This window comes from Idiotropiscis lumnitzeri, chromosome 3 (assembly GCF_059441095.1).
Source record: "Idiotropiscis lumnitzeri isolate Australia: NSW breed Sydney's pygmy pipehorse chromosome 3, RoL_Ilum_1.0, whole genome shotgun sequence".
NCBI classification, from domain to species: domain Eukaryota; kingdom Metazoa; phylum Chordata; class Actinopteri; order Syngnathiformes; family Syngnathidae; genus Idiotropiscis; species Idiotropiscis lumnitzeri.
This window is the reverse complement of record NC_142393.1, coordinates 24,593,514-24,618,381: the sequence shown is the minus strand read 5'-3', so window position 1 is coordinate 24,618,381 and position 24,868 is coordinate 24,593,514. Positions and strand designations below refer to the sequence as shown.

Below are 24,868 nucleotides of genomic sequence, written 5' to 3'. Positions count from 1 at the left end.
GCTGGCAGTTAACTGAAGCGCTCGCACCTCTGCTCAGTCACGCGGCGTCAGGCTGCGTGTTAAAAGGTATTGGCGATCATTTTATTACCTTTGTTCAATAAGGTGATGGCTGTGTCGATGATTCACCAAGAGTCGAGGGACTGCAGTTCGCTCTAATCAGCCGTCCTACCAAGTACCATTATTTATATTAAATATGCTACACTATGTAACATTATAGAGTATATTATGTAATATCAAATGGGATAGGCTCCAGCACGTCTGGATGCAGTTCAGAAAATGGAATTAAATAAGCTAAAAATATTTAATTTTAAAATTATTATTAAAAAAATAATAAATATTATTACAGTTTCCATTGATGTGGAGTTATGTCATTTGAAAGGGGAACTAAACCCATTTTGTATTTTTTTTTCCAGACTATGTTATGTGTGCTCCCAAAAGTCTAAACACTGTTAATATTGCGTTAGTGGAGTAATAATTAAACAGGTGAGTTCATCAATTTTCAACTCTCTTAAGGCGCATGAATCATTTGCACCATGTCTGATAAAAATATTTTTGATGCATTGAACCCGCGAAAGGTTTACTGTGACATAGCAGGGGTGATTGTAATAAAAGAAACTTGAACTTGTGTCAATACAGTGATTTAATGACTAATCTTAACTTACATTTTGATACCATTTCTGATGGAATTTAAAGCAGAAGCAGCATCAACATATTCAAGTGACAATATTAATACATGTCAACAATCCAGACCAAGTGTTGTTCATTTCAGCTGTTCAAGTTCTCAACAATTATAAATAAACTAAAATTGAATTTCACTTGAAATTTAAGTAGCACTGGAATGAATAAAAATAAATATTTTTTTCTATATTGTATTCTTGTTCAACACACAACTGCATGTCTTCCAGAATCAAGACTGCAACCTTTTGAAGAAACCCACAGACGACTTGCCTTCTCAAACTGCATTTATCTTCTCATTTTCCAGCATGAAGAATGCCGGACCAGGGGTGACAAAGATGTCCTGGTATGGCTCACTCTGGTGAAGAGTAACAGCACCTTCCTTCTGAAGCACAAGGAGACACTGGAACATTCGAGCCACCTGCACACGGGTGTGTCCTGAGCAGAAGGTCCTCAGGCTGAGCGACGTGTCGTCAGACCACTGCCCAACGCACACACACGCACACACACATATTTATAAACTGACTGTTTTAAGACATTTGTACTGTAAACTGAATAAACTCAAGAGGACTTCATCATTTGAACAGCACATGCAAATTCATTGGGCCCTGTTGTTTATTAGAACAAAGGCCAAAATTTGAAGAAATATGGTACTGAGGAGAAGGAAATCAGCATTAATCAAAAACACCTTATTTTTAGTTGCTTACTTGTAGGGATTTGAGGAGAACGTGCGTCTGTTGGTACACTGCCTGCTGCTCCACAAAGTCTTGGCTGCCCAGCAAAGACTGCAAGTTACAAAGGGAGTGAGTTATTGGCTGGTCGTGCCAGCTCACCCTCCAGAGATGTCTGAGGCAGTTAACAGGAACCATCTGCTGCAGCAGTCCTGATAGGTAGTTGCCCAAATACCTCTGCATAGATGGAAACAAGTAGAAAAGGTAAAGTAACGTTATGTCTCTCGCAAACTGTGTGCCGTCACAGGCACACACACAAAATTGCGATTTGGATGCTTTTAAAATAGTTTAAGATGATAATTATAATCTCTTCAATTAATGATTAAGAGGGATTATCCCATTCTAGTGTCATATTTATGAATGAAATACTGTACATGACATCCACAGAGTGCCAATTTGTCTGCCTGCAATCTTAATCAAATATATGCAAATGGTGTTAGACCGCCTTGGTCTCAAATTAGACCAACTTTTTTTTTTTTTGTGAGCTGAGCTACAAGAGCAGTTCCTCTAAAAATGACTTTTTTGAACTGGCATCACTGCAAGACATGCCCCGCTACAATATGATTGGTTATTGCATCCAAGAAGGACTGCAATATGATTAGTTGTACCCTGGCATGACTGCAATGAACAGCCACAATGACCTTCAGTCAGTTTTATGCTGCCCTCATGTGGCCAAGACGGGTACACAAGAAGGAGCAGCAATGGAAAAAAGTGACAAAAACATGCTATGAATACTATTAAAATACACACTGCAAGACTGAAACGGATTGATACATTTCAATTTCCCATTTAGTGTTTGAGTTTCACAGTGGCGCTGGAGTTGGGTTCATTTGTATCCTACAATTAATAATTTAGGCAAAAGCTGGAGGCTAGTCTGTGCAATTAATCGAAACTGAGTTAAGATTACAATGATTACGCTCAATGATTTAAAAAAGGGATAATTGTAAAAAAAAAAAAAGACCATTATATACAGTATATATTATCATAAATATACAACATTGTTAAAATAGTACTCATTTTCACAATACCGTAGTGAGCATACTTGAGTTCAAAACTTGAGCGTTCTACTAAAATTGTTCATTTAAATGATACAAAAGTTCTATGGCAATTTGTAAGTGTATAGCAAGTAAACTCCAATGCACTTTCTTTACACGGGTGCAAACATAATCAGATTTTTACATCTTGTACCTTTTTTACTTTAGCAAAATAAATTGATTTGTCTTACTATTGTTTTAACATATTGATGTGTTGTACAAAAAAATTATCGTTCGAATAATTGTGATTTCTATTATTATTAATATAATTGTGATTAATATTTTTCATAATCGAGCATCCCTAGCTGGAGCCATGCAGAATTCGAAGCCACCTGACTGTGCTGCTCTACGAGAGACTGATGGACAAACGTGGAGTCCTCTGATGGAAGCTCTGGTTGACTTAAGTCCGATCTATGTTCATTCTGACAGACACAAAGCACATATGACAAACGTGAATGAATGATATGTCACAATTGGCCAGAAATAATTGGGCTTACTTGCATGAGCTCCAAGTCACTCAGGTTGTTGTCGGAATAAATAACATCTGTGCGCATGAGTTCTGTGGAAGAATCCTGGAGGCTTTCTGTGCTTAGTGGGCTCATGCTGCTGTAAGCTGACACAGGGTACAAAGCATGTGGAACAGAATAGAAAGACAGCAAAAGATAGACTTTTGTGGGTGAAAATAATAGGGCCCAAACGATAAGGATTTTTTGAGGCAGTATGTACTTTGTACGTAGGCAGTACATAAGCAACCTCATGGTCAAGTTAATGGTAAACATGATTCATGCATGGTGCCACTCAATGTTAAATCACATTTCTTCAACTTCATTGGTTTCTTTGCCATGAAGTGATGACTTCAAAATAAGATTCAGAGATGACTTTTTCAAATGTCAAAACATGTTATCTTAGAGGCGCCACACTGCGCAATGTTCTGAGGCCTCATCTAGTATGTTGTACCAAATCACTAGATTCAATCCATCAGAAGATGGAGTGTCAGTCAAGGAAGATACATAATACTCGCTTCAAATGTTTTTTTTGCTTTTGGGAAATGTTGCATATTGATATTATCTAATTACGATGAGAACTATTAACAGGATCAGTGTTTAAATATCTTTAATCACTAATGTAGACGTAATTAAAATTCAAGCCCAAGCAAAACAGATTTTTTTTAGCCAGATTCTGATCCGCTATTTGCACAATTAAATTCCGAAAAACAATCAGGCGATTACTTTGAAAAAATCTAATACAATGAAATAAAAAAAATAAATATGTTTTTCTCTTAATGCTTGCACCAATACCGATGTCAACTTGTTTTACTTTACAACAGAGAGGACAATCAGAAAAAAATTGGCTGATTTTCCATCTTTCTTTTTTGATGCGGGGCAGTAAGCGGTCATTCTCTTTGTCTTATGTTGTAATGTGTTAATGCGTGAAGTAAATAAATGAAAATAAATCTGCCAATTTTTGACTATTTTAAAAGAGCTAATATCAGCTTATTAAATTGGCCAGGCCATATAATACCATTATCAAAAGTAATTAGAACAAATGTATTAGTTCAAAGGTGTGCAGCAAACCGCAAATTTAAAGCATCCTACCCTCATAGTCATCTTGCCGCATGACTGCCTCCTCCTCAGATGTCACCTGGATAACATCCTTTGGAAAAGCCTGTCATGGGAAAACGTCATTCAACAATAATATCATACATCAAAAATGGGTAAGGGAAAGCGCTTGTGGTGTACCTCCTTAATCTCGGACCCTATAACATTGGAGCACGGCTGCATCAGCAGTTGGACAGCAGTTCCGCTTTCTTTCCAATCCATGAGCTGCCGAGTGGGGGGAGCCGTGATCAGACTGACGACCAGATCAGAGTCGTCGCTAAGCTGCATCCGCATGGCTTCGTCGCTCAGCATTGTCATTTGGTCCACAATCAATTTGCACTTCTTCCGTCCTCTCTTCTTATTTGTGCTTGCTGAGGAAATGTGAATAGTGATTCTGTTAAATTAATACATTAATATATTAAATATAAAACATTGTATGCTTGGTTTCTGATATTTCTTTGTGATGTGTACAGAAGGTGTTTAAAAAGAATCACTTAATAGATAAAGAAACACATTAATTTGGCTGTGCCTACAAGAGTCAGTCGCTGGCAGAAGGGTAAAGGTCTGTTCTTGAGGTGGCTGATTCAGGGACTCTTCTTCCTCAGCAGGCTCTCTTCTCTTTACATCTGAAGAACAAACAGATGGAATTTCTCCACCAGGAGGTTTCACCTCTTTTTACATATGCTAATGATTGCCGAATAAAGAATGTCTAAGTGCACCGTTGTACCATGCTGGTGGTTGAGTGAAGATTCTTCTTGTATCTCATTTTGAATTTCTGCTGGGCGGACCTCAGTAAAGTCAGGATGAGTGCCATAGTATGTCAGAGGGTCTGTGGGATCAAAAAGTAAGCAACTATATTCATCATAGATGAGAGAGATCAAGCTGAACATTTGAGATAATTAGCTTTGATGAAGAACCGATGCCTAGAATAATATATGTTTGTTCAGAACGAGACCCACCAAGACATATCTCCAATCCGATGCCCTCATCCCCAAACAAGTCTTGTGGTTGACCCAGACTCTGAAAGTTCATATCCACCTGATCAATTTTGCATTGGGATATATCTAAAGCAAATTGTAAAGAGAGAACGATAAGACAAGTCAGTACTTAGTCTTCACCTCACATGATGGAGAAAATGTGAAATACAACTTGGGGATTTGGTTCGGTGCATGAGTGAAAAGCTTTGTTGCCCCTCAACTGTCAATTTTTTCAAGGCTGTTCAACACCGTTAGGATGGGGAGGGTTGTGATCTGTGTGTTTAGACTTGAAAAAAATGTTTTTTGTTTCTTTTGATCTTTACAGTAAATACAGTAAATACCTTGAAAAAACATTTGCAATATGGATTCCTGTGTGTTTACAGAACTATGACAAATGTATTATGATAAACTGGCATAGACTACCTCGTGCACAGAGAATGTTTACTAACATTAGGGCTTGTGTTTACTGTTGAATATAAAAAAATACATTTTTTACAATAAAAGTTGCATTCCCCCCCCACAAAATGGATTTGTCTGATTGTAAATCATTTTCAACTTCTGTTTCTGCATATGATTACCTGAATATTCCTTCAGTGTGATTTCCTCTGGATAACTTTGGTTTTGCGACAAGATATCCACATCCATGTTGAAGTCACTGATGGAAAGAAAAACAGATCAAATAATAAAGACCAATCAAATACTAAAATTTTACAATCCTACACTTGTTTGGAAATGTGATTTAGGACCTGAACATTCAGCCATCCTTTCCAAGTCCAAATTTTCATTATCAATGGTGTGTAGGAAGACATCTTAACTGTGTCCAAGCGTTTTTACTCGTAAAAATATTTTGCTACATGAAACACCTTAATTGCGCATTTGAACTTCTGAAGTATCAAGAACATGAAAAGGTATATGATAGTGAGAAGAAGTAAAAAAAGTACCATGAGTGAGATAAGAAAGAAAAGTCTTCACTCAGGGAGATTTCTTTTATTGTGGCCTCAAACCCTTCACAAGGCAAATTGTTTGTCCCATCTGAAGCGTCTAGAATGAAAAAGAAGGTTACATTCAATCAGATGCCAAAATCTTAATCAATGTGCTTGATAAGTAGAAAGGAGTTACCTGGCCGGAATGATAGTTTGAGCTTATCTGCAGCATAACTGCAGTCTGTAAGGAGATATTTGGCTTTTCTGGAAAAGATCTGAGCAACGCCAAGGAGCATAGATCCAGAGAGCCGCAAACCAAGTATCTGTAAATCCAGTGTGACACAATTCATACAGTACTTGTGGTACATTTATTGGGCATATGAAGTTGCTACTTTATAACTGTTCACCTGCGGGTAAGATATGATATCGTCTATTGCTACATCCAGATTACATTCAATAACATGAGTCTTGGTGACCTTCTGCTTGTAGTGCACCGATAACCAGATTTTTGTGAGTGTTTCCCACTTGTATGAGAAGGGCGTCCAAAAATTGAGCATTTTTCCGGAGTAATTCTGTCACCTGAAACAAAAACACTGACTTTGTACGTTACAGTTAAATTCAAGTCGTTGTGTTGCCACTTGGTAAAGTTAAATTACAAACATATGCCGGAAAATGTCAAAGCAAAAGTTCACTTGAGAGCTGGCTGCGTTGGCGAGTTTTAAGTTCCCAAGAGATAGAGGCCAATATTCATCACAACAACAAGCAAACGGAAACATCAGACATCACAAACGCACTTACGACAAAGCAAAAGAAAAAAAAGCAACTTTCAACAAAATACAAACTTATACAAAGCATGCTGGAACTTTTGTGGCGTCACCATTACTACAGTAGCTACAATTTATTAAATGATTCGAGTACATTTTGTAAACTCCACTTCTGACATCCGACTGGTGACAGTCGAGTCGCCTAGCAACCACAGAGGAAGTTTGTCTTTACGTGAAAATATTGTCGGCAGAAGTAACGAAAACACTTACTGAGTAAATGAATTCCTTCCCTGCGTCCAGTTTTAATAATAAACCACGGACATAAATAAAAGTCACAGTTTAATAAATGTGACAGTTTAACGTTTAACGCTAGTAGCTAGCTGTGTTGCCGAGGAGTTGAACACACGAAGTGCACGGTTAACCACTAATATTGGACGCGGAACTGAAGAGTTGAGTCGTACATTTGTATCAATTTACAGTTTAAGCAGATACAGAATCAGCCATTAATTTCAGCACATCTCGCAAATACCGAATGAAATATATTTGAAAATCCCGCTTTTTGACATCCAGCGGGTGACAGCCACGGAATTATGTTGCATTCGAGGAAGGTGGGAAGACTTGTCCGACTTGGCTAATGGATGGATTTATCTATCCTTTAAAAAAAAATATTATTATTATTATTATTGTTGTTGTTTTTATTGTTATTATTATTATTATTATTATATAAATGTAGCTATTCGAATTAACTTCACGTAACACAGCTTGATTTGTATTGATTGCGTGATATGCCGTTAATTAAAATACTTTGATTCCGTTTTTTATATAACTAAAGAAAATTGTGAAGAAGGTTTGCTGGAGGTCTAAATGTGCCTGAACAACAAAGAATTTATCATAACCAGCCATCTTCGTTGTTTACATTCGCACCGAACGCTTTGAGGTCGCAACTGGGACAATCCGAGAAAGGTTATTCTGATTTCCCACCTTCACCGAATGTAGCATCAATAATCGAAATTTGAATAGTGGTTAAAAGCATCACCATTGTGGGGCACACACTTCTTCAGGGTGCCTTTATAAATGTGAAAATAAAGAAATCATCACCTCATGCACTTACATATAAATATTAAACAATTGGACCTGCATTTGATTTCCCATGTACATCATTAACAAAGATAATGCTAAAGAGATCATGGATATTAATAGCAATAAATAGTGGGAAGCAAAAAAGTCTACGGCTGTTATTCAATTCCTGTTTTACAAGTTTGGTGGTGGATGGAATGATTGTAAAAATGTTTTGCAAAGTTTGGAATAGATTTTTTTGTTGTTGCTAAATTTAAAAGGATAAATCAATCTAGAAACAAACATGAAGTAGACCCTGTTTATTTGCTTTAGTGGGCCAGAGAAACTGATATGACGGGCCAGATGTGGCTTTTGGGCCTTGAGTTTGACACCTGTGCATTAGAAAATCACTTGCACCTCTCCCCACCACAACACGTTTACACAAAACAAAACAAAACTTGACTTAATGAAACAGAGAGCAATATTTGATCTATTTTCTATGCTTATATGAAGCTACAGTACATCCAGCACAGTATCACATGAGTGTCTGCATCCCAGGGCCTGCCGTTTTGGGCTTTTACTGACCTCTGTTGTCGACTGAAATTGACGTCAAAGTGTCCTCTGGTTGAATTGCGATCGTCACAGCTCACTGGTTTTCTGGTTTTGGCTCAAGAACAGGGCTGTTTGCATAATTTCTGAACCTTCAATATGAAGAATGCCTTATTTTTAAATAAAGGGATGGAAACTTCAAAAATGTTTTCTGACAGATTCACTGATTAATCAAAATTTAAAAAAATAATTGACCGATTAATATACTATCAAGATGATCATTTGTTGCAGCCCGAATTACAGAATTTTTCAGCCAAAAAGAGGAAGACCACATCCAATTAACAAGTGAACACACTGATTTGCTTCATGGAGCAAGAAAAAAAACGATTTGGTGGATCAGAGCTGACCCTTGGACCTTAAGTTCGTAGAGAATTGGAATATGATGAATGATGTCCATCTTGTAACTTTCTTATAATTTACAACTTGTGCAAAAAAAATAAATAAAATAAAAACACCTTCCTGGTGATGTCATCATGTGTTTCTGAATGCCTGTCCTGTCTTGTTCGCCTCATGAGCAAAGTAGGCACACCACTAAAGAAAGTCAGCCAGTGGTGTGGCAGCGAGTTGGCTGAGTGTGATCTCTCTGTGAACGGATCCAGTCAGTATGCACGCTGTCCTTTGGGCTGTGCTTACGTGACACTTGGCAGGATTATCAACGCAGTGAAGACACGCCTCACATCTGTCCATTTGACCATCTGAGAAGCGTGAGGAGACGCATGTTTTTTTGTTGAGCTGTGTAGTGGAACCCAGTCGTGGACTTGACCTATAGATCTTCTGCCATAATGTGAATGTGTCCCGGTAGAGACAGTCACGGAAGTTTGGTTTACACAGAAGGTAGACCACTGGATTGTAGATGGTGGAGGATTTGGCAAACAAAGCAGCCATGGCGAACGCCGACGGAGGAACCCGTGTGGCGTCACTGAATGCTGACCACATGGCCACACCGGCATAGGGAGTCCAAGCCCCGAGGAAGCCTATACACACTGCTACTGACAGCTGTGGAAAATAATAGACAGAGGCAGCAATTGATACCTGTAGCATAAAACCATATAAAGCAACCCCTCGTTTAGCGGGTGGGTTAAGTTTCAAACTGCGATAGATGAAATCTGCAAAGTAGTGACAAAAATTAGTTTTATTATTTATAGATTTCAAAGTTTACATGTATTTCTTGCCAAAATATATGCACGTAAGGTGCAGGTGTTATTTGTGTCCACTTGAAGTCACCATCCTCACATTCTACACTGCAGTATGTGAGACTTTCCTTGTGTGTGCCTGTGTGGGGGGTGGCATGCCTATTCTCGTGAGTGAAGTTAAAGGGAGTGAATTAAAGTGTAACGTGATAATTGTCTGCTTATATTGAGTGATGGCGTTAGTAACTTGAGGCCATTGGTAGGTGGCCCAAAGACGTGCATGTAATAACTATATTTTATTAGCATTTATTCAATAAAACATAATCAAGATCATCAATCCAATCCATCAACTAATGACAACCACTGATAAAATGCAATGTGGAATATTCTTAATTTGGATTATCACAGGAATTCTGGGTTTGTATGATATTCAAAATTTAATTAATTTGAAGTTAGTTAGTTAATTTTTGGTTTATGCAGATGCTAAAATAATCAACTTGCAGTCTTGGTTGGCATTGGAAAATACAGTGGTGCCTTCCAACCGTTACAGATTGTTTGAGACTCATGCCCTTTCCAATATAAAACAACATTTGTCAAAAATCGGACAATTTATGTGGAGGGAGGAAAATTTTAACATTTGTTTTATGTTGGAACTGGTCCTCCGGTCTCCTCCCACATTCCAAATACATGTATGGCAGGTTGATTGGACACTCTAAATAGCCACTATAGTGTGAGTGTGGATGGTTGTTCATCTCTGTGTCCCCTGCGATTGGCTGGCCACCAGTTCAGGGTGTCCCCCGCCTACTGCCCGAAGACAGCTGGGATAGGCTCCAGCACCCCCCTCCCCCTGCGACCCTTGTGAGGTACAGATAAAGGATGGATGGCAAAAAAAAAAAAAAATAAATATTTTGAGCCTTAGTGCCTTGTCCTAAGTCTGTTGAGATGCAAATGATCCAATTTAAGAGTTTTTCAAGATACAATCCGTAGTTCGGACCAATTATTTATTTATTTATTGATTGATTGATTGTGCAAGCCAAAAATTGTGATAGGAGTACTCTGTGGTGGCAGTAAAGTATTTAGGGTTTAGTTCCACTTTAAAACTGAAAAGAAGGGACATTTTAACACAAACGGCGCTGCAGATTACTTCGTCGCTTGTTGAGTGAGACACTGTGTATTTGAATTTTTTTGCACTCTGCTGCCTTTCTTGAAAAATGGTTGCGCTGCCACTGATTTTGAGTGGTATTTATTTGGCCACTTGCTTTTATTGTTTTATTTTATATTATATAATTGAATCGAATTAAATTTTATTATATTTTATTTAATTATATATAAATAAATGCCCAAAATGTCAAAGAGAATTGCTTCCATATAATTTTAAAGAAAAATACATATTATATCAAAATATATGTTGTCTTTTTGGTGAATAAAATGACCTGTATCCAGATATCAAATTTTGTTATATTGCACAGCTCTACTATCATGTAGCTAACGCTGAAGAGACACTCACTCTGACCTTGACAATAAGGGAATGCGCATTGGTGCTCTTCGATTGTGGAGACACGTGCTGCTGGACAGCCTGCCGGGACCCTCGCACTGTGAGCAGGATGGATGAATAGGAGAGAAAGATGATGGTGCAGGGCAATGCGTAGCAAAAGACAAAAAGGCAAACAATGTACGACAAAGCTGAAATCTCGTGGTTGGGCGCGTGCCAGTCAATGCAACAGGCCGTGCCATAGGGCTCCGTGCCATATCGTCCCCACTGCGCCAAGGGCCCCACGGCAAACACTGAGGCGTAACACCACACGCCAGCCACTAGGAGGCGAGCATGAGCCCAGGAGAACTTGTTGCCTGAGAAAGACAGGATACACAGTGAACCGTTTGCTCGTTAAATCCAAGTTTCTGGTTGGTTTCTCACCATAATTTGGAAAACAGACTTTAAGGCAGCAAACGAAGGAGAGGGCGGTGAGGTTTGTCAGGCTGCAAAGACCGAACAGTACACCACACATTGCATAGAGCTGGCAGGTGATCTCTCCAAACAGCCACCTGTTTGCAGAAGGGAGAAGGAAATGGTGCTGACTGGAAATATCGATTAGAGCCTGATTGATATGGAATTTTTGGAGTTAGATTCCTCTACATGTGCATAAATTCTTTTGATATAATTCCAGGCAAAGAAGTAGAACACTACTGAATTTAAATAAGGAACTTGAAATAGTAACATTATCAACCAGGGGCGTGCTAGGACCAAAAGAGACCACTTGCAGATCTCTGCATCCGCGATGAATTGTGGGTAATGGAATTTCTTCTGTTACCAACTTTGAATGGCGAGTCAATGGACAAAACTAGGATTTGCAACCACTGGTAAGTTGATGTTTTTTTATATAATTTATTTGATATAATTTGCCGTTTGATACGCCGTATACTGACCGTTTTCTACTGGCTTGAAAGCTGGAAAAAATGTCATCTTGTTTCTAATTCAAAACAATGTAATGCACTATGACTGAGTGTCTGTGTGACGTGGTGTGCTACAGTTAAGGGACAAGTAATAGGAAAGAGAAGCATTTGGAATCGAGATAAGCTTCGGGAACGACTACGTTTGCCATAAAAGCAATTTCTGCTCTGCGACACCCATCAGCCTGTTTGTTATACCAGCGATTCCCACATTATGCTGGCAATGAACAGCTGTCTTATCCCGGTGGACAACTCCCCCGTGTCTTTATTCTTGACTGACACCAGATTCTCTGTAATATCATTTTAATTTAAGTGATCATTTCAGATAAAGCTTTTTAGTTTGGATCTAAGAGGGGAAGAATATCTTGATGGCACACCTGTGTGAGAAAGCTGATGGTATTGCCAGGGGGAATAAAGAAAGCGTCATCCCCAGGTCACTGATTGCGAGATTGATGATGAAGAACTCGGGCGGCTTCAGGCTTGAGCGCTTGTGATGGGCAACAAGTAGCAGAATGCAATTGCCCAGGAGGGACAGCACGCCTGGGTGGGGAAAAAAAAGATTGTTCACGCGTGTGGGCTAGTAAAACTCAGCTGGGGATCATTAAGGAAGAAGTTTACTCACAATATAAGATGTAGAGTGAGCCCATGACAAGATCATATTCCTTGGAGATAGTGGAGGTAAACACAGCTGTTGTGTCTGAAGTATTTCCCATCTAGAACATTAGCACACTGTTGAGTCCATTTGGAGAGAATACATGCACACTGCACACCAACAACGGCAGACATTTCATCAGCTTCTTTTCACTTGCTATACCCGTTTTAAACAATGAACTTTCAAGTTCACTGAAATGAGTCAGCAGTTTGATAGACAGAAAGAATCTCTCTGGATTTCCTTTGATATAAAAAAAAAAAAAAATTGCCTGTTTGCAGAATGTTTTTACGCTCGAAAATCTGGTCCGAAACGGCTTTCAAATTAGACTCAAAGAGTATGACTTGATTATTTCACAAAATGTCTCATTGATCCTTTTTCATTGCCTGCTTCTCGGAAGTGGGAACTTCTTTTCAGATTAGCTGACAAGCGTATCCACACATAAGCTTGTACGGGCCTAAATTCTGAGGGATTCATGCGTCAAAATTGCCATGATGTGTAACGTAGCCTCCCTTACCCGAAAAACCCGTCTTAAATGGAGCATTTTTTTTTTTAATTCCACAAAGATGGTAGCCACTCGTCACCGTTGTTAGTTAAAGTGGAAAGATTTTGAAAAATCTTGAAGGGCAAAAACAACTGTCCTTGGACAAATTATGGCATTGGGAAGAAGGAAAAGATTTGTTTAATTTTCTTTTTTTAAAATTTTTTTTATTTTGTAGAATATGTTGAATGGATGAATTCTTGTATTTCTGTACGTACTAAACCAACATACTGTGGCTCTGGATAAAGTTTTTAATAAATTTTTTTTCATTAATAATAAATTCTTAGTGGAGGTCTGCGCTCTCAAAGACCACCTTTCCACTGAACAGTAATCAATGGTGACTCATTTTCACTGGGAAAACCAATTTCGAGTAACTGATCATCTGGGAGTTGGAAGCATAACAAACCATTTTCATATCTGTGACGTAAACTACTGTTGCTCCAGAAAGTTTGTTACTATGGTAAACACGTGCTGGCATTAGCTTAGCTTGTTATGCTGCCTTCGCTTTGGACACAACAGTATCGTACTCCTTGATCTCCACTTTGCTGCAGCGCTGAATGATCTTTCTGTCTTGTCTTGTTGCTCAGCTATTGGCGCAGACAACATGAAAATTGCGATACAGCACATTTGTGCTTTGGCAAATGAATTGGAAATTTCAAAGGAAAACGACAGATGCAGAAGACAAAAGTGTGGCGATACTTGGAGGACTATTCCAAGTATTCAAAGGCAACACTGACGCTCAAGGACTGAGATAATCACACAAGATCAAGAGAAAGACTTGATTGCAATGCAAGTGGGCACGCCATTCAATCTTGAAACGTCCCTCCGTCTGAGTGGCATTAAAAGGAAGAAAAATGTTCATGCCCCTTTTTAATGCATCTTGAGTGCACTGTTGTGCCATGATGTGTTTTTAAAATGCGTTTTGTAGGGTTGGCATAGAGCGCATCAATCCCATGAGTACACGGCAATCCAGCAATGTTGGCATGATCTATATGGGGTATGACGGGTAATCTGTAATGCATCTTGTCGTCTGTGAAAGTGAAGGAGAAAAATACCCCCAGGGTGGGGGCAGATGGCAAGAGCCTGGAAGAGCCCGAGCGGCTCAACTGTGCCTTTGGCTCATCCGGTCGGCATTTCGAGGCTGAGCTGTGACGTCGCTGTTAGCCAACCAATAAGGCAACAAGGGTGAATAACTCGTTTGTTCAACCATAAAGGTATTTTTTATTTACAGGCCTGTCTTATTTGACTGATATGTTCGAGGAAAAGATTAGAGGCTTCATGTTTACGTTCAGCTGTTGCATATCAGCAAAGTTTTTTTGAGATTGCCGTGTTTCCTTTTGAGATGGGCCATGTGACTTTTCTTTATCATACGGTTTCCTGCCATTTGCTGGGCTGTCAAGTACTGGTGTGTCACTTTCGTTCAAGTTTTTTTAGGCTGATTTATTGATGAATTATTATTAGATACTTTTCCCCAAATGTCCAAACCATCATTCAAAAGCAGGACATTATTTGAAATTTTAATTCCACATAGGAGCATTTGACACACACAAAAATTTCAGGCGTGCTAAAGATAATCATTAAAAAAAAAATCACCCTTTTTTTTTATGTTATCGGTTCATTTTGAGGATGCCAAATAATTTATACAATTTAGGTTGGGATTTTCTTTTTCAAAGCAGACCCCCCCCAACTATGTGCTGTATTTCTATGCATTTGTGCCACACATTTAGGAGGGATGCAGGTATCCAAAGACCTTGCTATGTAGCCAAGCGGCTGCGCCACTGAAAGTCAGTGACAAGGAAAAGCAAGTGCCATCGTGTTCCACTATTTACACTGCAGCATGACAAAGTGGCTGCGGGCCTTTCTTTCAAACAGCGCTTTGAAACAGCTTATGTAATGGGCTCTGGAGACGATTTAGGTCCAGCGTTACATTGGGTAATTACATTCATATCATTTGTTTGTTTTCTTGTCTTTGAAAACTTTTCTTAACAGCCAATTAGTTTGAGTTATCTTTAAGAAAAAAAAAAAATGTTTTTCAAATGTTTACCTACAGTGGCCGGGATTTTAATGAGAATATTGTGTCTTATCTTTCAGGTTCAAGGCCCATTTTATGTTACTCAGATTCTACATTTAAAAACAAAGTTTGATTATCCACGATTAAAATTGTTGAGATCAACATCTTTTGACTGTCACAGCTCCATTTTGGATAGTTGGAAGTTTCATTGAACATAATTGGAGCAAAACATCAGATGAGCATTTGAGTTGAGTCTTGTGAGAATCGTGCTCCTCACTGATCTGCAGTGGACTGTTTTTTTTTTTAAATGTTGTGAATCATTTTGGAGATAGCTGCCCTTTTGTGGGGTGGTGCATACATGGGCCTGAGTTTTGAATATCTGCATCAGAATTGTAGATATCTCTTAAACCATTCTGAAATCTTGCCATTTTTATTCTTATCCAGTACCGGGCTCCACACTGCGACTATCGATGCTCGCAAATGGTTGCAACTTTTCAGTGTGTGCTGGTAAAAATTTCCTCCGGTCATACTCGCTCTAGCGCAAGTTTTAATGCTCTTTATGGTACACGAAACATTAATTAAAATATGTGAAACAAAAAGAAAAATAAAGCTTGATTATAAACTCTAAGTGCCTCCGCTTTGAGGAGCTACGCTTTTTTCTGTCAAAAATGATCTGTCCTGTTTTGGAGAAGATTCTCTGAGGAGGGACTGTGCGTTCATGTCGAGTCTTGGTACGCCATAAAAAGTACCGGTGAGCTCGGGGCTAAACTTGAGATGTGCCGGTACTCCCTGCTGGTGCGTACCGGCCAATTTAAAGCGCCGCAAGGGCAACAGCCATACGTACTATCTCATCTACTTCCTCTTCATCACACAAACATTACATAACCACACCAGGATCAAATATCAAATCTTGTTTGCTATTTTGTTTGAAAGGCAGCATCATTTCAAATTGTCATTAGGACGATGAGCTACCAAGGCGAGGAAGAACGCCCATGTTCCTCAAAGTTCACAAACACCCAAATTACATCTGACATCTCACGGCTCAGTGAGCCCTGGCAACAAAAGCTGGCACATACAGGGAGACAAACATGAACAATATGCTGCATGTCTCACTGCAGCAAGCTGTCTCAAAAATGGCAAAATATAGCAGAGACCATAACATGGATCTAAAGTTAAAAAAAAACACACACACAAAATGAGTGTGTGGTGTTGCTTGTACAGAGAGCCATCGGTGATATTATCACTAGTCCTGCCGCTGCGATGTCTGTGCTTCCAATGCTTCAGAATCCACATTCACCGCTTTGTAATTTTTTACCTTGCTTGACCTTCAGTAAACACACAAACACAGGGAACATAGAACACAACTTCTGCCAGTCTCGACTAAAAGATTATTTTGTTTGATTCATTAATTTTGTCACAGTCCAATCTGAAGGATCTTGAGTGGAACAAGTGTCAAGCATCAGTGCTCCTTACCTTCCAGGGAAGAATTTCTTTTCTTCTGTTAAACTCATGGAGGCCCAGTGCAGAACAGGACACTGGACAGGAGCACCAGCCAACCACTGAAAAAGATGTGGAGAGGACAACCTGGCATCACGCAGAGAGAGAGAAGAGGGAGAGCTGGAAAGGACACACTCACACATCCAGCGGCCATGTGGACACTCTCGTATATGACATTTTCATTATTGTGGAGCCGCACGAAGCTCCAGTCAGACGCTCAGCCTGCCACAGAGAGAGAGCAAATGAAAGGAGAGGGGGCGGGTGGTCTTATTACCCAGGCAAACTCCAAATGTATGACTCAAACTATTACTCATCCTATTTAACTTATCCATCCTAACACAATTTTGTTCTACCGTACTCGTTGTTTGCCGTGTTCAACTATACACGGATGTGAATCACGCATCATCAGAAGAAGTGTTTTCCACTTGTATGGGCTCGTTTCAGAAAATGAAAGGGAAAAAGATTCTCTTTGTCATAGTAGGTGACACTGACATTGGTGTGGTTCAAAATCTCTCTCTGAATAGAGTGTGAAAATTACATGTGACAAGAACCTGATCATTAAATTCAGCATCAATATTTTTTAACTATGTGGCACTGTGGCCGACTGGTTAGCACGATGGCCTCACAATGCCCAGGTCGTGGGTTCGATTCCGGCTCCAGCCATCCTGTGTGGAGTTTGCATGTTCCCCCCGTGCCTGTGTGGGTATCCTCCAGGTACTCCAGCATTCCTCCCACATTCCAAAGACATGCATGGTAGGTTGATTGAACATTCTAAATTGCCCCTAGGTGTGAGTCTGAGTGTGACAGCCGATGGTTGTTCATCTATGCGTGCCCTGCGATTGGCTGGCAACCAGTTCAGGATGTACCCCGCCTACTGCCCAAAGACCGCTGGGATAGGCTCCAGTATGGAACGTATGTACTATGTTTACGTAGTACCAATAATGTTCACACTGAAACGTGACAGTCAAGAGGCTTAAGAGATGGCCTAATTGACTTCAATAAACGGCACTTTGACTCGTTGGCAAAAATATTTGTGCCCCTTAGGAGCAAGACATCAAAACATGCACAGCCAATCCTTTTTGGTTTTCTGAATAACCAACCACCAAATGTGAAGCATAATTTGGGACAGAGAGCAAATTTGTCATGTGATTATTTCACATTTTTTGTCTCCCGCAGTAAATCCAGGAGGAAGCATTTGCAAAGCACCCAAAAGCGCTGAGTCATCCTACTTTATCGTATACCACCGCTGTCTCGCTCACAGGCTGACAGTCGTGGAAAGCTGCTTAAGGGAACATCAACTCTCAAGATGAGCTGTGCTGGGGCTGCCGGGATGTCAGCCCGCCTCAAAGAGAAGGACTGTCATGTAAAAACCCCCAAACAGGGTCGTGGTCCTTCTCAGGCCACTCGCTCTGACACGTTGAAATGAGCCTCATGTTGCACAATAACAAAGAGAGAAACTGGAGGAAGCCGGTTTTTAACATGTGCACAGTCGCTCCACACTTTGAAAAACCCATTGTGGGAGTTCAAAACTTGTGGGTGTCACATTTTGTTATTTTATTTTAGTTTTTTTTTTATTTCATCTTGTGTTCCTAGCGCGACATGTTGTGGCACTTTACCAAAAAATTAACCATTTCCCTCTTTCACAGCTTTTATGTCACATTATATGCATTTAACTTTTATTGTAATTGAGAACAGACGTCCATATATTGCAAGTGACAGTGCTGCCAGCCTCAAACATTTCCACACGTTTGTAACATATGCCCGCTTGAATGCCATACTGCCACGAGAGTTGTGATACAGTGTGGTGTAGTGTAATTCGCATTCGCACAAATTTGTTTTCCGCACATTATAGGCATAATACGATCGGACAAATGGAAGCTAGCAACGGCGAACCACGATTTTCATTTTTTCGTACTCTCAAGAGTACGAGTGGCAGACAGTAGTGGAGGCGACTCTTCCAGCAGTCACAGAATTTCTCAAGCCCCACCCCCTAAAACAATTAAGAAATGTGTTCATTCGCTCTGTGTGACTGACTATCAAATTTGCATCAAGCTTTTACTGAAATTAAAAATTATTCTTGGGCTGTTATAAAAAAAAAAAAAACAATGTCTGCCTTTTCCTTTAGAATTTAGAATGTACTGCAACAACTGAAAAACATAATTAGCTTTGCCATGAATCATTAAACTATTCTTCTAAACTAAACTACTTTTATTGCGCTCTCATAACAGCTGCAGCTGTACCAAAGCGCTCTAAAGACAACATAAAATACTTGTAAAATAACCACACTAATTTTTAAACCACTGTTTCTGACAACGGCGGCAAGGTGGCCTCACAGTGCAGAGGTCGTGGGTTTGAGTCCGGCTTCGGCCTTCCTGTGTGGAGTTTGCATGTTCTCCCCGCTCCTGCGTGGGTTTCTTCCGGCGTTTGCACTAGTTTCTTCTCACATTCCAAAAACATGCACGGCAGGTTGATTGAACACTCTAAATTGCGCCTAGGTGTGAGTGTGCGCGCGGATGGTTGTTTGTCTACGTGTGCCCTGTGATTGGCTGGCAACCAGTTCAGGGTGTACCCCGCCTACTGCCCAAAGATAGCTGGGATAGGCGCAAGGGCCCCCCGCGACCCTTGTCGACCAGGGTTACTTAACCACGTTCTCCAATTCCTCAATTCCAATTTTCCTCATTACCCACTCCAAGGTGAGTTCATACTAATGATTGTCTGTGAGCCAACATGCAAACTGTCCATCCGCCAAGCATCAACAAAATGAGGACAAAAACAAATGTTAAGGACACTCTATGCAGTGACTCACCTTTAAAACTATCTCAGTGCTGTGAGCTGAGTCATTCCCATATTCTCCGTCGTCTGCGTTTGTTCCAGATTTGGGTTTTGCAATATGTCTGCATGGCAGGGTCAGTGACTGTGTCTGCGAGTTGTGTCGAGAGCGCAACGCAAAAACTTGTCCATGGGTGAGCAGTGAAAAACCTCATCAAGCATCTACTTTGAAACAAACATGATTGTGTTGTTGTCTCTATGCTGTGAAATATTGGATTGTGTATGTTAATAAAAAAAAAGAAGAAAAGTACATGAGGAAAGGATTGTTCCCAAATGTTGAGACTCACGGATCTTCCTTACCTCTCTTTACTTACAGTTCTCTTTGTGACACGACATTAGTTTCTATTGTATTCTCTTTACTTAAGGTCACAGACGGAAAATAGAGTGCAGTGAGTTCATCCTCTCCGTAGCTGTCATTCTAATGGTTTGTCTGAGAAGGATTCGCACCAAGGTCATTTCAGCCCTGCCTTTGGAATGCCGAATGCAGTCTGCACGACTCACGATCTGGATAATTGATTTGGGCACACGGTTACGACTTTGCAGGACTGGTTGGTTATGTCTTTCAAAATTATTCTTGCTTTTTATTTTCTTTGAGGACACACAGTCTTGTGTTTTTTAAGGGGGGGAGGCTTTTATTTGTCCTCTGCAGTCATGTCCAAATGAGAATTTCCCTCACGATGCCCTCTTGTGGAAGGCTTGCCTCCTAGCATCAGCATTTGTGACAAATTTACAGTGAATTTTGTCATAATTCAGTAATCATTTCTCTTGTTTCAGAGACAAAACAACTTTTATTTTGTTAAAGATATTCTCACTCAAAAAACATGTGCAGTACAAAAAGTTCATTTCCATGTTAGGCAATCCTAAGCAAGGTACAATTAGATCAGAGATTCAGGGATATGTAATCAAGGGAAGTAATACAATTTCTGATTATATAAAAATGGATTGTGTAATTTGGTCTCCACGTAAGAAAGTATAAAAACTGGAAGATCACATGAAAAAAAAAATTAAATAACATATACAGAGCCTTTTATGTTCGTAAACAGCACAGTAACATACATTTTGCTGGGTGTTCAAAATGATGGTTTATTACCACAAACAGACTTAGCACCTTCACAAGTCAAGTAAAAGTTTGTAATCACAATATTAAGAGTGCAGTCAATTAACTGCATTAAATAGTGTACAGCGACTTTAGACTGGATATCAGTGCAGGTTTGACCCTTTACAAAAATCATTGACAAAAAAATAACGAGGCGTTTGTGGACTTGCGCAACACCAGCAGAATATTTACCCTTTGTTTTCTTTTTATATAAATTATTTCCTCATGAGCACAACTACTTTGAAGTAAACGTGTCGCCACGTTGCGACTCTGGCTCAAAATGTTGTTGCACTGACTCTGCCTTTGAGGTGCAGTTTCTGATTTCTTCTTTCAGCTCCGACAATTGCTGCGAATGGTTTGAGAGAGTCCCATTGAATTGTAGTACAAACCCACTTGATTGTCTGTCCAGCTCCTCTCGAATTCTCTCCAGATCTTCTGCTAAATAATTCAGACCTTTACACTGGTCCTCCACATTAGCAACACGACCGCCAACCTCGGTCACCTCTCTTTGTACGCCCTTAGCTGTGCTCCGACAACCTCGGACCTCGTCGACGAGCCGTCTCTTCATTTCCTGCAACTCCGCCTTGAGCCGGGTCAGTTTGCGTTCACCTGCTCCAAGCATGGAAGCCTGATGTCGAACCAGCTGGACCACACCCTTCATCTGTTGGGCCAGACGTGACTCACGCTCATGCCAGGAGCTGTTCACTCGCCCCACCTGATGGACGACGGTCCCCAGGGACTCCTGAATTCCTTTCAGGGTGCGGTTGACAGAGCGAACGTTGAATTTGAGGATTGTGAGCTCACCTTGTTGTTTTTCTTGCTGCTCTTTGTTGGTCAGATGCCTCATGATGTTCTGAAGTGTGACGTTGAGGCTGTTCAAACGGTCACCTTGCCTTTCTAATAACCCCTCGACATTCAGATCCTCTGCCGGGCCACTACTCGAAGAATCGGAGTCCCCTTGAATTGCCAGGTTTTTTTCCGATGAGGAACAGGAGGTAGAACAAAGAATCTCCAGGCTGCTCAGATGTTTTTGCACTCTGTCCACGTCCATCTCAAGTCTCCCTCGGAGCGACTCCAGCTCTGTCTCCAGGGTCGGGACGGCATGTCCCTCCAGGAGTGCAGGGGCAGTGGCATTTCCCAGTTCCTCCAAAGCCATCAGTAGGCGTCCCTCAAGTTCCCTCAACTTGCCCTCCATTCTGGCCTCCAGGCCCTGTCCTGTCTCTGCTTTGTCTGGGATGCTGCTCCTCTTGACCAGTTGCCCAGTCAGGTTGAGTTTAGTCTCTACATATTTAAGGCGCCCCTCCAGCATTCCCTCAATGTGGTCTTTATGACCTCCCAACTCCACTTTTAGGTGTTTCTGAGACTGATTGAGGCCCATCACTGACGTTTCCACCAACTGCACCCTGTCACTCAGTCCTCTCACCTCAGTGCAGCAGCTTTCTATCGTGTTTAAATGATGAACCTGTGCCTGGAGGCTCCTCATACCTGCCCTTAAGTCGCTTGCACTTTCTTCCAAAGCATCTTCCATTTGTTCATGCCTTTCACCTTGCTCCCTCTGACACTGACGACGGATGTCTTGTGCTTTCTCCTCACATTTGTCCATTGCGCTCTCCACACGCTTCTCAAATCCCCCCAGAATGTCTGTCCTAGCCGCACCCAGTTTGGTATCCAATAGCTGCTCTGTAGTCTCTTGGGCTTGCCTCTCAAGATGTATGGAGTCTGACACCGTGCCTCCTTTGGTTGATATTTTCTCCAGTGCTCCATCATGCGTCATTACCGTTGCTTTGAGCTCCTGGAGTTCTGCTGTCTTAGCTCGCAACTCGGTTCTGAGCTCGTCTACCCTTCCATTCAGTTCCGTGAGCCCTGAAAAGACGTGCCTGCCGTCTAGACCGCCAGCTTCAGGGTCACCTCCAGGAATCTCTACGAAGCCTACTGTGGAGGCGCTGGCGGCGAGGGCAGGAGCAGCAAGAGGACTGGGGGAAGCAGAGAGCAGAGCTGTCAGCATCCTGTTGGCATCCTCTCTTAGTGACACTCGAAGGCTGTCCTCCAGACCATTTACAATGCCCCTGAGGGACTCCAATCCCTGGTTCAGACGTCGGACATCTTCCTCCATTCGGTATATTCTCTCCTCGCTCTCATTGTCTAGAGCCAGGCCTAAAATAATAAAGGGATATCTTTAGTGTTATAACAGTGTCAGTCACATTTGTTACAATGTCATACACATAAAAGCAGTACGTATCGGTATGGATTTCGTTTCACCTTCAGTTGGTTTGCCATTTGTTGGCGGAGCAACGGTTACTTCTGGACTATGTTTCACTGCTCCCCGGTTATGCTCATGCTCTTGTTCAAACTCAATGTGATGTTCTTCACTGTGGTCCGGCATGGGCTCGGGCCCATCTGGATATGGTTGGAAAGAGGTGTCAGGATAGCTGGAAGATCTCGGCAGTCCAAAGCTATGCATTGGGTAAGAGTTAAAATCTCTGGTGGGAGGTCCTTTGTGTTGATTCCATGGGTTAGCTTTCACAAGAGGGTTGCTGTGAGGGCCCTTGAAAATAGAAGCTTTAAACATGGGACCTTTGTATTGCGGTCCCTTGAACTGTGGGCCTCTGAATGGTGGCCCTTTAAACGGTGGCATGCTTTTCATTGAATCGTGGTAAGCCGGGAATCCCTCCATGCAGTCGTAGCCAGAGTACCCAGGACAACAGCGCCATTCTAACTCAGTGACTGTTTTATGTGCCACCTTGTACATTGGTTTGTAGATCAGGCGATACCTGAGAAGAACAAACAATTTGAAATAACTTTGGGCAAGTATGTAACCAAAGGTATATACAAATCAATACGATCCAAAACAATTTTATTTATATAGCGCATTTCACAACAGCTGGAGCTGTAACAAAGCACTTTCCATCGGCTGTCATATAAACTAGAAGGCATATGATGATAATATACGGTACGACACCAAATTGAACAATGTAGTGTTCGGTAAGTCAAGCAACATGGTGATTTGTGACATATGACGATTCCATCTGACAGTGATGATATGTGTAGCCAACAAGAAACTAAATCCAAACAAAGCAAGGAGAAGCATTGAAGTAAAATTAAACGGATCAACAGGTTGTATGATGTGTAAGAAATACAATTAATTATGGTCCGCAAGCTACTTCTATGCTGCTACAGTGTGGAAATATTAGCATTCTGAAATGATGAATACGAATCCATCATTATGTACATTGAATGAAATATCTATTGATTTGTTTGTATAATATGTACAATGCATGCATAGTAAAATAAAATCACTCACATAAGAGTTGGACATTTTTTATGCCAGGAACACTTGTTGTACTCAGCTTTGACATATGGTGCTGCCCCATCTTGCAAAGTGAAGGACACCGTCTTTTCAATCACATACGCACAGTGGTTCCTTTGAAAGTGGGGAAGAAAGAAGAAAAAATGTTGCAAGTGAATTCCAATTTGAAGTATTGAGACTTGACAGGTGAGAGAAACAAAGCTTACTTGTGTCTGCTGGTAGGTTTTCCCTGGTGGTGGTCCTCAATCATTCCAGATCTATAGTCACTATATTGGAGTGGTCTGTACGACTTTCCTTCTCCAATTGACAAATATAGCATCATTGCTATACAAAAACTTGTGGCCATTAGAAAATTCATCCCACAGTATCCAAGTGTCCTGAGCAAAAATATAATAAAAATCCTCGCAGATGAAAATATCCTAAAACTCCTCTTTGATCAACTTGTTGCAAGGTCAAATATGCCAAAATGTACTCATTCAAACTCAACGTACTTTAAAGCAGAAATTGAACCTAAGAATGCTGACACTGTTCATAGAAGTGCCTGTGATGAAGTCTGTCAGTGCGCTCACTGTGATTTTGGGTGCCACTAATAGGACCTCAAAGGTCCAATTTACATGTCTCCTCCCACACACCCTCCCCAATGCGACACTGGGGTGCCACTGAAAGCGAATGAGCTGAATTAGCCCTTAACTACAATTTTTCACTTCTCTCCCAAAGTATTTTGAAATGCATCGGAAAAAAACTAATAGTCATGATGCTATATTCCCCATGGTAACATTATTGCAAACCACAGTGGGAAAAAACACATCACATCCAGAGTACAGTGTAGTCTGCCATGTTTTTAGAGTGAGCAGACGTTCCAAGATGAGAGGAAAATATCATTTCGACGGCTCGCAACATCTCCTGCTCTCGCCCCAATATAGATATCCCATTGGGATTGAAGACATTTTGCTTTTTTGCTTTTGTACACGCTACAGTAAGAGTGGAAACATG

General features: G+C 40.7%; 3 protein-coding genes across 5 annotated transcripts; all 3 read right to left on the bottom strand.

Annotated features, from left to right (window-relative positions):
• Window positions 1–628: 628 nt before the first annotated feature.
• On the bottom strand, window positions 629–8,441 carry LOC148340569 (double-strand-break repair protein rad21-like protein 1). Of its 2 annotated transcripts, none has more exons than XM_088289280.1 (14): window positions 8,344–8,441; window positions 6,346–6,517; window positions 6,135–6,261; window positions 5,957–6,056; window positions 5,594–5,670; window positions 4,998–5,102; window positions 4,766–4,867; window positions 4,572–4,664; window positions 4,180–4,409; window positions 4,036–4,105; window positions 2,938–3,053; window positions 2,773–2,862; window positions 1,383–1,460; window positions 629–1,156 (listed from the first exon to the last, which is right to left on the bottom strand). In XM_088289280.1, the coding sequence occupies exons 2-14, from the start codon at window positions 6,493–6,495 to the stop codon at window positions 953–955; spliced, it is 1,542 nt and encodes a 513-aa protein (XP_088145406.1). In that variant the 5' UTR covers window positions 6,496–6,517; window positions 8,344–8,441; the 3' UTR covers window positions 629–952. The 2 variants fall into 2 exon arrangements, with proteins under 2 accessions (XP_088145406.1, XP_088145405.1); XM_088289279.1 differs by lacking the exon at window positions 8,344–8,441 and adding an exon at window positions 6,973–7,910.
• On the bottom strand, window positions 8,064–16,871 carry LOC148340568 (opsin-5-like). Of its 2 annotated transcripts, none has more exons than XM_088289287.1 (7): window positions 16,783–16,871; window positions 16,620–16,705; window positions 12,568–12,658; window positions 12,323–12,485; window positions 11,413–11,540; window positions 11,005–11,345; window positions 8,064–9,363 (listed from the first exon to the last, which is right to left on the bottom strand). In XM_088289287.1, the coding sequence occupies exons 1-7, from the start codon at window positions 16,784–16,786 to the stop codon at window positions 8,899–8,901; spliced, it is 1,278 nt and encodes a 425-aa protein (XP_088145413.1). In that variant the 5' UTR covers window positions 16,787–16,871; the 3' UTR covers window positions 8,064–8,898. The 2 variants fall into 2 exon arrangements, with proteins under 2 accessions (XP_088145413.1, XP_088145414.1); XM_088289288.1 differs by having other exon boundaries at window positions 11,011–11,345.
• A 3,932-nt stretch (window positions 16,872–20,803) lies between these two features.
• emilin3a (elastin microfibril interfacer 3a) lies at window positions 20,804–24,277 on the bottom strand. Its single transcript, XM_088291824.1, has 4 exons — window positions 24,082–24,277; window positions 23,870–23,989; window positions 22,828–23,339; window positions 20,804–22,722 (listed from the first exon to the last, which is right to left on the bottom strand). Exons 1-4 carry the CDS (start codon window positions 24,231–24,233, stop codon window positions 20,804–20,806), a joined length of 2,703 nt encoding a protein of 900 aa, XP_088147950.1. The 5' UTR covers window positions 24,234–24,277.
• Window positions 24,278–24,868: the final 591 nt, after the last annotated feature.

What these genes read in the sequence shown, in the direction of transcription:
- emilin3a (XM_088291824.1), bottom strand. Translation starts at nt 24,233, where the DNA reads ATGAATTTTCTAATGGCCACAAGTTTTTGTATAGCAATGATGCTATAT. An exon ending in AAACCTACCAGCAGACACAA is followed by an intron (nt 23,990 to 24,081) that starts GTAAGCTTTGTT and finishes CCACTTTCAAAG; the next exon opens with GAACCACTGTGCGTATGTGA. An exon ending in AAATGGCAAACCAACTGAAG is followed by an intron (nt 22,723 to 22,827) that starts GTGAAACGAAAT and finishes TTATTATTTTAG; the next exon opens with GCCTGGCTCTAGACAATGAG.
- LOC148340568 (XM_088289287.1), bottom strand. An exon ending in CTCACTCTACATCTTATATT is followed by an intron (nt 12,486 to 12,567) that starts GTGAGTAAACTT and finishes TTCCCCACCCAG; the next exon opens with GCGTGCTGTCCCTCCTGGGC. An exon ending in AGTCTGTTTTCCAAATTATG is followed by an intron (nt 11,346 to 11,412) that starts GTGAGAAACCAA and finishes TGTCTTTCTCAG; the next exon opens with GCAACAAGTTCTCCTGGGCT.
- LOC148340569 (XM_088289280.1), bottom strand. Translation starts at nt 6,495, where the DNA reads ATGCTCAATTTTTGGACGCCCTTCTCATACAAGTGGGAAACACTCACA. An exon ending in TCTTTCTTATCTCACTCATG is followed by an intron (nt 5,671 to 5,956) that starts GTACTTTTTTTA and finishes TCTTTCCATCAG; the next exon opens with TGACTTCAACATGGATGTGG. An exon ending in CACACTGAAGGAATATTCAG is followed by an intron (nt 5,103 to 5,593) that starts GTAATCATATGC and finishes AATTTGCTTTAG; the next exon opens with ATATATCCCAATGCAAAATT.